The 12,746-nt window shown below is 32.9% G+C and overlaps 1 protein-coding gene across 6 annotated transcripts in view; it reads right to left on the bottom strand.

Annotated features, from left to right (window-relative positions):
• The window catches only part of NCAM2 (neural cell adhesion molecule 2), a 570,822-nt gene that overhangs the window by 260,006 nt on the left and 298,070 nt on the right, over positions 1-12,746 (bottom strand). For 5 of the 6 annotated variants that reach the window (XM_030915246.1, XM_030915247.1, XM_030915248.1 and 2 more), the window contains 3 exons: positions 10,869-11,075; positions 8,822-8,965; positions 1,934-2,071 (listed from right to left, as the gene is read on the bottom strand). In XM_030915246.1, the coding sequence (XP_030771106.1) occupies positions 1,934-2,071; positions 8,822-8,965; positions 10,869-11,075 (489 nt within the window). The remainder of the gene's footprint in view (positions 1-1,933; positions 2,072-8,821; positions 8,966-10,868; positions 11,076-12,746) is intronic. The other variant, XM_030915251.1, reaches the window with a different exon arrangement.

The following is a 12,746-nucleotide window of genomic DNA, read 5'->3' as shown; positions in this document are numbered from 1 at the left end:
TACATGCTATAAATATATTAAAGAAAATATTAGGTTGGTGCAAAAATAATTACGGTTTCTGCCATTAAAAGTAATGATAAACACCGCAAGTACTTTTGCACCAACCACATATTAAAGTAGAAACTACAATAGCAGAATGAATAACAAAGGGTTACTATGCCTGCTGTATAAATTTCATTTTAATATCAAACTTGAATTAATATTCTAGTGTAATTATATGTATATATAATAACAATAATAGGAAATATTTATATACTGTTTCCTATAAACTTACCAATTTTAAAGAATTTCACATATATTAATTTTTACTATAATTCCCTTTTTCATAAGTACATACTTAACACAAAGACTGTTCATGATGAAATACACTTATGTATTTCACCATAAATCTTTTTGGATACAAAGTATGGTAGACAATTTGATAATTAACAAACTAAACAGCCACTATATATTACCCTTGTTTATTGTACATAATAAAGAGAAAAAAAGAGTTACATATAGATATAGAAAAAGGTATAGCTACAGATACCTCTCTATTTAAACCTATCCGTTAATCTTCCTCCCACACTGAAGGTTAACTACTCCTCTCATTATGGCACCCTTAATAAAAAATATCAGACTCTGTACTTCTAAAAAGGCCATTCGAAAATGCTAGATCTCCTCTAAAGACCTAGTTTCCCTGTGACTGACATCTAATGGCAGAATGCTCAGGGAAGGGGTGGATCATAATGGGTTTTTTATGCCGTGAAAAGTCGTTTTGATTTTGTCTTGACAGTAGTGAGAAGCACTGAAGAATTATGACAGTTGAAAGTCTTGGTGGAGAGAAAGGTGGAATTGTGAGATGAAGTATACAGAAACCAAGTTGTATGAATTCAAGAAAAAAAAATTAGATCAGCATTCTCATGGAAAACAAGATGATAGAGAAAATAGAGTATGTTTGAGAGATGTTAAAATATACAATGGATATGTCTTGATAACAGATTAGACTGACAAAATGGAGATGACATGGTTCAACAAAATCTCTGTGTCTTCAACAAAATCTCATCCCATGTTGCATTAATAATTTCCAAGTATCCAAGGGAGGGAACTGGTGAGAGGTTACTGGATCATGGAGACAGTTTTCCCCAAGCTGTTCTTGTGACAGTGAGGGAGTTCTCATGGGAGCTGATGGCTTTAAGTGTGGCATTTCCTCACTCTTTCTCACACACTCTTGCCTGCTGTCATGTAAGACGTGCCTTTGCTTCTCCTCTGCCTTCCACCATGATTGTAAGTGTCTTGAGGCCTCCCCAGTCATTTGGAACTGTGAGTCAATTAAATCTCCTTTCTTTATAAATTACTCAATCTTTTATATCCTTTATAGCAGTGTGAAAATGGGCTAGTACAGGAGACATCCAAGATAACTGTAACGTATTTTCCAGCTGCATAGAATGTCATGTCAACACAGGCAAGAACTATATAGGAGAAGCAACTTTGGAGCAAGAGATTTCATAAAACCAGCCAACAATGTCCATTAATACTTGTAAATAAAACCTTAAAATTTTAATTTTTAAATTTGAGAAAAATGTAAATAGTGTAAAATACGTAAATTTAAGCAACAAAAAATTCATGTAATTTAAAAGTGACATTTAGTATGATACTGTACTATGTTTATTTGATATTCTTTCAACAACTACAATTCCAGCAAAAGGCAATTACTCACATATGGCCTATTTGAAAAGGGTTATGAGAATGACAATGTAAAATAAGTCATAGATCCTGCCTTGAGGCTGTAATACAATGTTACAGATGCCATAATAAAGATGGAAAGATTGCTTCCTGGTATAGAAGAGGTTTATTAGATAAAACTTGTATTTTGAGTTCATATGGTTGCCATTTAGTAAAAAGCATTGCTAAAATAAAACCATAAAACATGTACAAATTATTTACTGCTTACCGTTAACAATAACAATGATATCACGGAAGTCAATTTCTCCCCTGGCCTCCACTCTTCCTTCACATCTGTATATACCTTCATCGCTTTTATTGATGTTGAGAATTTGCAGGTTATTGTTTGCTAACATAGCGAACCGATCTGGAAAGAAAGCAAAGGGGAGAAAATGATATCGGTAATTGAAGGCTAAGTTCAGAGTGCCCTAAATTGTTAATAGTTAAAATATGGCATTGTCTGACACTATCAACCTTTGCATCAGCAAATTCAAATTTGAAAGTAAAATGTAATTTCATGACTTCAGTGTTTCCACTCTACACTGCTTTGTTACACCTTTTTTTTTCCTAAAAAAAAAAAAAAAATACATTCAAGACTTTATATCCACATAAAATGGTTAGGCTATTATTTCCCCTTGGTACTTTGGATGCAGAAATGATACACAAAAGAACAATGCAGCGAGATTAGGTATCACAGATGTGCAAACTTTTGACTGCAAGTATGTGGCAACATGGGTTGAAAAGGGCTAGGAAATTTATTCAACATCCTTCTTTATACAATAATTCAAAATTTTGCATCTCTGTGGAGGCAACTAAATGATATAATAGTATTCAAGTCATATAAAGGACATAAAAATGATTATATCTCAAATTTATTTAAGGGATTTTTTTGGCTAACAAGATAATCTGTAAAGGAGTAAATCAATTACATTTTGTTATTTCAAGATTCCATTTGTGTGTGTGTGTGTGTGTGTGTGTGTGCACACATGCATATATACATAAATAAGCTGGTATACAGCCTTCATTCATGGATCGTGTAAAGTAATCCGCTACAGTAATCTGTGACGCCTAAGCAGTATCTCAGCCTGGCGTTACTTTTTGTCTGCCCTGATTTCATAAGCATCACAATCTTGCTGCCATGCTTAAAACCTTCTCTCACCTTATCTTTCAAAGAATGCTTTTACATATAGTCCAGTTTTGAAACTCTTTGTATGGGCAATATCTTAAATTTCCTTAATTACACATCCATAGATCTCATTGACTATTATCTGTTTGCTGGATACTGTATATGAGACACTTTGATGAATAAGAAACACACCGCTTCTATCCCTTTGGCTTTTTGATCAGGTAGAAAGGTGATTATTTTAAGATACCCAGCCTTTAACTTATCTACAGTCTATTGTTTACTCTTTGGGCCAGTTCCAATGTTTACTGCTTTTTTCCCTCTCTGTTGGCTTAATAATGAGTTTAGGAAAACCACTGAAGCCACATGTGAAAAAGGCAGAGTCTCCATCAGCCTGATCAAGGAAGGGATATGGTAGGATCCTTCCTCTACCTCTGCCATCAATTGGACTTTGCATGAGTGAGCCATAAACTGCTAGGGGAGTCAGCCATAAACTGCTAAGGTAGTAGGTCACTCTGATTTGGGGGTGAATTTGTCACAGTAGTTCCTTACTGAGAGGGGAGAAGTGTGGGCTAGAAATAACAAATAGAAGAGTCATCAGGGCATAGATACTCATTAAACCGACAAGCATGTGGTTGCTTTTTGTTTAAGAGATAACTAATCAGGGGTGGAAATGCACAGATTCAGAGGCTCCCCCAAAGTGAAAAGAGTGATTCTAACGCTATGGCCACATGATTTGCGGCCTATGAGATGTAAACTTTTCCATAATGTTCACTTTTTCCTTAGGTTGAACCTGAGAGACAAAAAATGTTTGTTCAGATTCTTTCCCCTGATAAATTAAAGCACAAACATGAAATGCCCTCATCGAAAGAAAGACTGGGGAGAAAGAAAACCAATCCACAAGAAATGTTAGAGGATAACTCATAAGTGGTCCTGAAATAACTCAAAATTCCTGAAATGTCATAAAGTTTCAAAGTCAATTAAAAATCCTCTCTTCAAGTGTGTGGCCAGAAATTTAGAAGAGAGGCAATTATAAATAAATAAAATTTAAAATGAAGAGGAACATTATCATACTTAGATCATTGTATTACTGCATTTTCTAACTTACTAAAATACCTATCATCCTTCACCTATAATGATTTTTACTGATATTTAATGTGAATTAGGAAAAATATGAATAGTAAGGAGAAATATTGTTTTAATCAGAAAGGCAGGTCCTTTACATTAAGGACCAATAATTAGAATCACATAATACATATTTTATGGGAATATATCAGCATTTTTTTCATTGAAAAATTTGAGTTTGCAATGGCCATTTTAATGCATTATTTCTGCTGAATGAAAACTTAAAACTTTAGGAAAATATTAATTACCTGCTAAATCAAAATACATACTATACACATGTAAAATATTTCCCACACAGAAAACTATGTGAAAATTGCATGTCAGATTCCAAATGTGTTTGTGAGGCCCATGAATTCGATATTGTTAGTAAACTATCATCAAAACAAAGCCCATAATAGGTGTTTCCAGAAAACATTTGAAGAAAGCATAGCTTTAATCAGTCACAAATACCTATTTTATTTGAAATTTTATTTTAGATTGTTTTTCTCAGTTATACAGAAACCCAATTTTCATTATCAAAGTAAGAAAATAAGTGTAATCAGATAATAACCAATAAAGTGTCTGCTTTGTTTCCTTAACTTAGTTATTTCTCTCTCTCTTTTTTTTTTTTTTTTTGAGACAGAGTCTTGCTTTGTTGCCCAGGCTGGAGTGCAGTGGCGTGATCTTGGCTCACTGCAAGCTCCACCTCCCGGGTTCACGCCATTCTCCTGCCTCAGCCTCCCAAGTAGCGCCAGCCACCATGCCTGGCTAATATTTTTTTTTTTTTTTTTTTTTTTTTTTTTTTTTTTGTATTTTTGGTAGAGACGGGGTTTCACCATGTTAGCCAGGATGGTCTCGATCTCCTGACCTCATGATCCGCCCTCCTTGGCCTCCCAGAGTGCTGGGATTACAGGTGTGAGCCACTGCGCCTGTAATAACTTAGTTATTTCTAAGTCCTGTTTTTTCCTCATTAGCTGCCCACTCAATGATTTGTCTCATCTATCCACATGGCTTCAATCACCATGTGTATCTTAAGGACTCACCATTTGTTTTCAGATCAGATCATTCCTATGAGTTCTGTAGCATTTCTAACAGTCTAATAGATATACGTACTTAGGAGGAATTTAAGTACCTCGATATCAGTATATCTAAAATTTAGCTCAGTATCTCCAGCTGAAATTTATCATCTGGCATTCTACAGTTCTGTCTTCACATGCCTTTACATAGAACTACTTGCCAAAGGAATATTCCATAAGTGATGGAACTCTGGGGAAGGCAAATTCCACGAGTCATTCTTGACATCTTCATCTCTCTGAGTCTGAACACCCAATCAGACTCCATATCTCATCACTTCTCTGTTCATCATTATTTAAGTCTTCTCCCTCAGCAATATTTCATTATGACCTGAACTATTCTCAGTCTCAGGAGTTTTGCCTTGTCTCCCATCTAATTTGTTCTCTTCACTGACATACAAATATTCTTCTCAACTGCATATTAGGTTATGTCACTGCATTGATTAAATCCCTTTAATGATGCCCCCTTTAAATAAATTACAAACTCTGTAGCAGATATCAAGGCTGTGTTGACTTTGTTTGACTTCCTTCTTCAGCTTCCTTTCTTATTAGTCCTTTATTGAAAAATCGTAGCTGGATTTACTCATTTGTGTAAGTATTTAAGTTGTACTTATTAATAAGTTCTAGTAATAATAAACTTATTCCAGTTTCAGAAATATGCTTTTATGCTGCCTTTCACCTCTGGGCCATTGCACATGGTCTTCTCTCTTCCTGAAAATTCCACACCGACGTTTGCCTGGCTAATATGTGTCTCTATATATAAAGGTAACTTTTTCCTCCTGGCAGGCATCTTTGATACTCTCTCTTATCCTAAGTAGTTTACATTTATTTTATCATCCTTTATTACCACAATTTTGTTATCATACACTCAATGTATCTTGTTCTCACACTGATTTACCTATTTATTTTTCCCTCTAGATGGTTAGTATTTTGAAGGCAGTGAACTTATCTTGCTTACCATGAATCATAAACATCTGGTGCACTATAGAATAGATCCTATGTATTCAATAATTGTTGAATTAATATTTTATACTAGAAGTAGGTTATGTAAAAATTGTATTGAACAAGGTAATTTTAATCTGTTTTTTAATGCAGAAGGAGTATATCAATTAGGTGTTGAACAAAGCATTTACAAAATTTAAGAGATAATTTCCAAACGGGACAAGGTTGAACAGTTATCAGCAAATAGCATATCCTTCCATCAGGATGACACTAAAAGTCAGGATATTCAACTTGTATAATAAAATGTCATCTTTACTCCCACAATGCTTGGATCCTTTAGAATATGAATCTCCTTTCTATGAGCAACATGGAAAATATCTACTGCTTTTCTGCAGGAAATTTAATTCTGAATATCTGCCACACAGCTACAATCAAAAGCATAGCTAATAAGATGGGCATTTCCAAGCTTTCATTGTTTCCTCTGGAATATCTATATTTTACTTTTGAATCAGATTACAGCAAAAGAAAGATATCTGGGTCTGTGACATTATTCTAAATCCTCATACATAATTGCAATCTTGATCTTATTTCATTAGCTTTAATAAAACGACTATATGAGGTATAAGCAGTGAATAATACTATTTCATATGAATCCATTATAAATGTACAAATTGTTCAATAATGAGTTATGTGATAAGTTTCTACACTATTACAAGGTTAGAAAAGTGTGTCGTTCCTGATAATTTACTTGAATACTTTGAATTCTATAGTTAAAAATACTATTTTATTTATTCTATTATTTTTTTCACCTGCCACACAACTTAGTGTTATGTTTCATGTTAAACTATACCCATTTCTTCTACATTGGATTTTCTGGTTCTAGATATAACCTAAATGCATGTAATTTTAGCAAAACCGATGCCAAGATTTAAAAACTCATAGAGAAGGAATGAGAGTGATAAATGTCATTTGTTAAGAATCTAACATATAGCCAAATTATTTTATTCATTCACTTAACAAATGAAGTATAGCTGGCTCCCCATCTATGGATTCCACATACGTGGATTCAAACAACTGCTGATGAAAAATATATTTTTTTAAAACTGCATCTTTATTGAACATGTACAGGCTATTCCGTGTCATTATTTCCCAAATAATACTGTATAGCAACCATGGACATAGTCTTTATGTTTTATCTGATATTATGAATAATCCAGATATAATTTTGAATATATGGTAGGATGTACACAGGTTATATCAAATACTATGCTTTTTTATATAAGAGACTTTGGCATCGGCTTATTTTGGTATCTGTGGGAGGTCCTGGAACAAATCATCCATAGATGTCAAGAAACGACTTTATGTCTAATGTCTCATTTATGACACAAAGCCATTATTTTAAATGAAGGCAATCATCTATCTTTAACAGATAAAGAGTCTGATTTAGGCACAGAACATTTAGAAAAGATGTTCAAAGCTTCAGGGTCAAGGAAAGGAGGAAAGCCAAGATGGAAATTTGGCTGTATGTCATTTAGTCCTGGGATGCTGGGGAAATATGTATGAGTTGTAGCATGGAAATATCACTTCTCCATCACCACTACCTGTTGTCATTCAGTCTTTGCTTTGAGGCTTTGCTCTACATGCCTTTTAAAAATAAATTTTACTTCAAAATATTCTATTAATAAAGGTTTACAATAAACCTACACTTGAGGTGTAAGATCAGACAATCTGAAAATATTTAGACATTGTCATTCCACCATTACAAAATAACTGCTTTTTCTTTATTATTGAGGGGGAAAGAGCTAAAAATACATCAAAACCATTTACTCATATGACTTGTTAATACACTCTACAGAGTTATGCTGAAACAAGAGGAAATAAAGTGTTATTTCTCATTAATGTATTATAATGGAAACTGACAAGCATTGAATATGCTAAGCTCAGAAAAATCTTTCAAAATTAAAAAAATGACTATTGAACATGATTATCATACATTCTCCCCACATTTTCAAAAATAGATATTATTTTCTGTCTCTCTTTTATGCTGTAGAATCTTCATACCTTGGACACAAATCAGAATCACCGAAGATGGAAAGTACTTTAAAAGATTCAATTATTTTGTACCTCTCTGCAATGCAGGTGCATTGAAAAATATTCTAAATTGAAAATGCTCCCTATGCATATGGTAAAGGAACATAATGTAAGCAAATTATACATTTGATTTCAGATGTCATATTATTCTGAAATTTTAGCTCAGTCAGTCTAAATCAAAATCATGAGGACAATCTGAATTAATGTGCATTTCTATTATCTATACGGATCTTCCCATAATATTTAGAACAGGTAAGTATCCTTGAAAGTACAGCCCCAGAATAACAAACATAATTCACATCAATATTAAGTTGACATATAGTGATCCCATAGAATCATATATAAATTATATAGAATTTGAATACAGCAGGATGTACTCCTTTATGTACTTAGTACTGCTTATAATATATAAATCTTTCCTTGACACTGGAACAAAGGTCAGCAAACCTTTTCTGTAAGCCTCCAGACACTAATGATTGTATATTTGTTTAGGCTGAATCAACTGTGCCACAGCTTCTCAACTCTGCCTCCAAAGCTGCCACAGACAGTATGTGGCGAATGGGCATAACTGTGTTCTGATTACAACAGAGGGGTAAAGGGCAGTGAATTTGCCGAGACCCCTAGATTGCAAAATCCTAATGTAGAGCTCACAGGTTCTCAAAATAGTTGTTGAATATTTGGGGTCAAAAATTCCAATTTCTACAATTAGACACACAGATTCAGATTTTTTAAAAACTGCAATAGTATTAGAACATATAATTTAGGGAGTTACCAAAATACTAACTGTCGGAAATAGTGGTGACTTCCTCATTATGATACAACCAGCTGACAGCAGGCGCAGGTGAACTGCTAACTCGGCAAACCACTTCTGCATCTTCTCCTTGTTTGAATTCTTGTGGAGACACCACTTCTCTGAAAGTGAGTTTTTCTGTATCAACAAAGTAAAACAAATCACAAATCACAAAACTATCATTGCTTCTTTCTCCCAATAACATAATCCAGACTCCATTGATACTATAATAAAATAATTAGGAAAACCTAGATACTTTAAAATCTTAAACTAATCTACTTCTTCTCCCTGATACCTTCCTATCTCACTGCGAATAAAATCCAAAGATCTTTCAATGCGATATGAGGTTCTATATAAACTGGAGTCTATCTCCTCAACTCCAATTCCAATTTCTCCTCTCTCTTCCTTGTCACTCTGCTTCAGGAAAACTGTCTTCTTGGAGGTTCCTTGAACATTCCAGGTTTGTTCTCACCACAGGGCATTTGCACCCCCTTCAATTCATTCAGATTCTTTTCCAACCTGCCTATATAAAATAGCAATATTCCTTTCCATTTCAAGGTTCTTTACCTTTCCACTCCACGTAATTTATTTTCCGTAGAATTCCACAGCATCTTTAGCTAGTATCTGTGTATTTGTTTCAGCTTATTTATTGTCTGTCTCTGGCTAGGACTCAGAATTATAGTGTATACACACCCAATAAGTGTCTTGAATGAATAAATGAATGAATGAGTGAAGGTGGATATTTGTGCTTGATGAGAAATTCTCATAGAAGTAATGAATTGTTCTTGCAAAAAAATGTTGTTTACCTTCACAAATGAAATGTCAGGATTCTTCTTTTGCATCATTTAAAATAATAAAAGTATTTCCAAACACTATATCTATAAAATGGCCATTTCAATTTAATTATTTGCTATTGCAAAATAGATACTCCAGGGGATTACATAAATTAGGACAACATCATTTCTTCAGAAGTTTAGAATCAAATGGGAGGGGAAAATTCCATACCAGGAAACACAAGAGCAACAATGTGCCCACAAATTGCCCTGGTCATCAAACAGGAAGTCCCACTGTAGGAATGTTCTGACTTTGTTTATCATATCCTATTTCTAGAATAATAAACAAAACACAAAGCTACAGATATTAGACGATTTAAGGGCTTGCATTTCAAATATATATATATATATATATATATATATATAAAATTTATCATTGGTAGAAATGCTAACTACCTATTAATTGTAAGACATTGTTGTAAGTACTTTATGCAATATAATTTAAGGTAGTACTCAAACTCCATATATCACATAGGTACCATTATTATCCTCATTTTATATATGAGGAAACTAAAGACAGAGAGGATGCATGATTTGCTCAAGGTCACAAAAGTAATTGGAATATCTTGCTTTAAAATACAGGAGTCAACAGATTTCAATGTTCCTAAACAGGTTAATGATTCCTAAATATGAGAAGGAGAAAGGAACATAGGAAGAAATCTATCCCAGTACATAAAAAGAAGTGTAAATGTGGAAAACTTTGCTCATAAAAACACTTAGTGATAAAGAATCCTGGCTTAATATTATTGGCTACTAGATTAGTTTCAACTTTCTGACTACTCCTGTTCACTCACCCTTCCCCAGATTCTCATTCTACAATGGTCAGGGCTGTCACATATTTTCATTTATTCTAATCATGACCTTCTATTTTACAGTGAAAAAAAAAAACACTGAATAAATATCATACCACTAAATAAACCACTATTCTCTATATACCCAGTAAATTCTTAATGGCTTGAGAAAATGAAAAGATTTTTACTAACATTATTAATATAATTGATGCCATATATATGTTTATAACCACTTATTATCTGTTATCTATTGTATTCTAAGATACAGTCTGGTAAAGCATAAATAAATGATATTTATTTTTAAAGCATGTAGTTCTTAATAAGTGTTAAGGTTTATTATCAAACATTTTATTTTGTTTCAATTATTTATAAGCAACTGAAATCTAATAAACTAAAACATAAAAACACATGACTTACGGTAAATTTCCAAAACTACTGTAGCTTCTTGTGTCTGTCCTTTGGCATCTGTTGCTTGACAACGATATATCCCTGCATCTTCTATATTTGCATTGTAGATGGTTAACCGTGACCTAACACCTTCCTTTTGCACTACTATCCTCTGTGTTGAAATTATCTTCTCTCCTTGAGGATTATACCAATCTATACTTTCAGGTTCACCAATCGCTGCAAAGAGCCATGGAAAACAAAGGTTTGAAAATATGTTGCAAATATTTGCTTGAGCATTGGCATTTACTATTATGTAATAATATTAACAATTTAGAACAAATTTATGTAAGAGACTAGAAATCTGACAAGCTTACAAAACTGAAAGTAATGCAAACGTTAGTGCAAATGTTCATCTTTGTTTAACCAACATGGAGGATTCACGCTTGAGTAAGCAATACCTAAAACTTCCACAGCAAACTTCTTGTGTAGTATTTAAGCCATGATTGTTCAAATTTTCCCTTAGTAATCAATGGATTATTACATTTAAGTTCTTAAACTTCCTTGACCACCGAGCCAGGCATAAAACCCACTTAAAGATAATATCTGAACAGAACCACAATTATTAATACGATTTCATTTGCTCAATTGTCTTTGCTAGGGTCAGGAGATAGCACTTAAAACTCTGATAATGCCGAGCTTAAAAAAATGTAAATCTTTCACAAAACAAACTCTGGCCTTTGATAATACTAAATTTGAAATTAATTTCCCTAGTTGCTAAACTTGAATAGATAAGGCCAATGACTATTTTTAGAATGATGTCCTAATCTCTTTTCCCAAGAGAAGTAAGTAGTTTCATTATTTTAATCTAAAACTGTTAACTACTTAATCGTATGATAATTACAATGCATCGAAATGATACTTACACTTCTAGGTAATTATAACCAAATCATTACAGGGTAAACATTTATTTAAGTTTTCCAATTCAGAATCTAGGTTATTATCCTTTCGTAAAAGCTGAAGATTTCTGTGTCTGCTTTTAGTCACCAAAAGGATGTATTTCACCTAATTACTTCAGATAGCATTTATGGAAGCAGCATACACTATTAACTCAAAAGTATCGGTGGGGAAATGTATAAAGTCAACTAACATCTGCAGGACCTCCTTGAAGAAAATTATCCCTTCTCATTTTTCCTAAGAAATAGTTTTAGAAACAAATTATCCTCCTTTCTATAAGAAATTAGACATGCTTGAGTAAAAGTATGAAAGAAAGTTTAGTGAATCTTAAATAGATCTTAGTTATGTTATCTTCAGTTTTTTCTAAAGAAATCATAAAACCATAGTTGTTACACAGTAATGCATTTGAAGGGGAGGGATGTGTTTTATTTGATTCCTCCATCTATGGAGAAGTTACAAAAAATAATTTAAATATGCACTTCTTTACATTTGAATAATACAAAATAATACTTTATATAGCAAGTTAAACAGGATATTCTGATAAATATTTTGGACCTTCTCATTCTTAATATAATATAAATTTCAGTTTCATCGACAGTTTATTGTGGCTTTTCATAAAGCTGTTAAAATTGTTTTCTTTCAAGTATCTCTAACAAATAATAATTTCTATCAAAATTTTCCATTTTGATAAGGCTGGATTATCATACAGATTATTTATAAATAGCATTAAACTTTTTATTTTCTTAAAATGTAGTTACAACAATTTTCTGTATGACACTTCTTTAGCTCTTTGAAGGTATAACATCCTTCTAGTTTAAATTTAAGATGTTTATTTTAATTGAGTTTTAGATTCCGTATTTTTAAGGCGTCTGGAAATTTTGGAGGCGTATCTAGGTTGTCAGCGTTGTAGCAGAAAAATACATACAAGCATAGTGGTTTGCATGGTTTTCCAAT

The sequence above is a fragment of the Rhinopithecus roxellana genome, chromosome 13 (assembly GCF_007565055.1).
Source record: "Rhinopithecus roxellana isolate Shanxi Qingling chromosome 13, ASM756505v1, whole genome shotgun sequence".
NCBI classification, from domain to species: domain Eukaryota; kingdom Metazoa; phylum Chordata; class Mammalia; order Primates; family Cercopithecidae; genus Rhinopithecus; species Rhinopithecus roxellana.
Note: the sequence above shows the minus strand (reverse complement) of the source record. Positions and strands in the feature narration are given on the sequence as shown.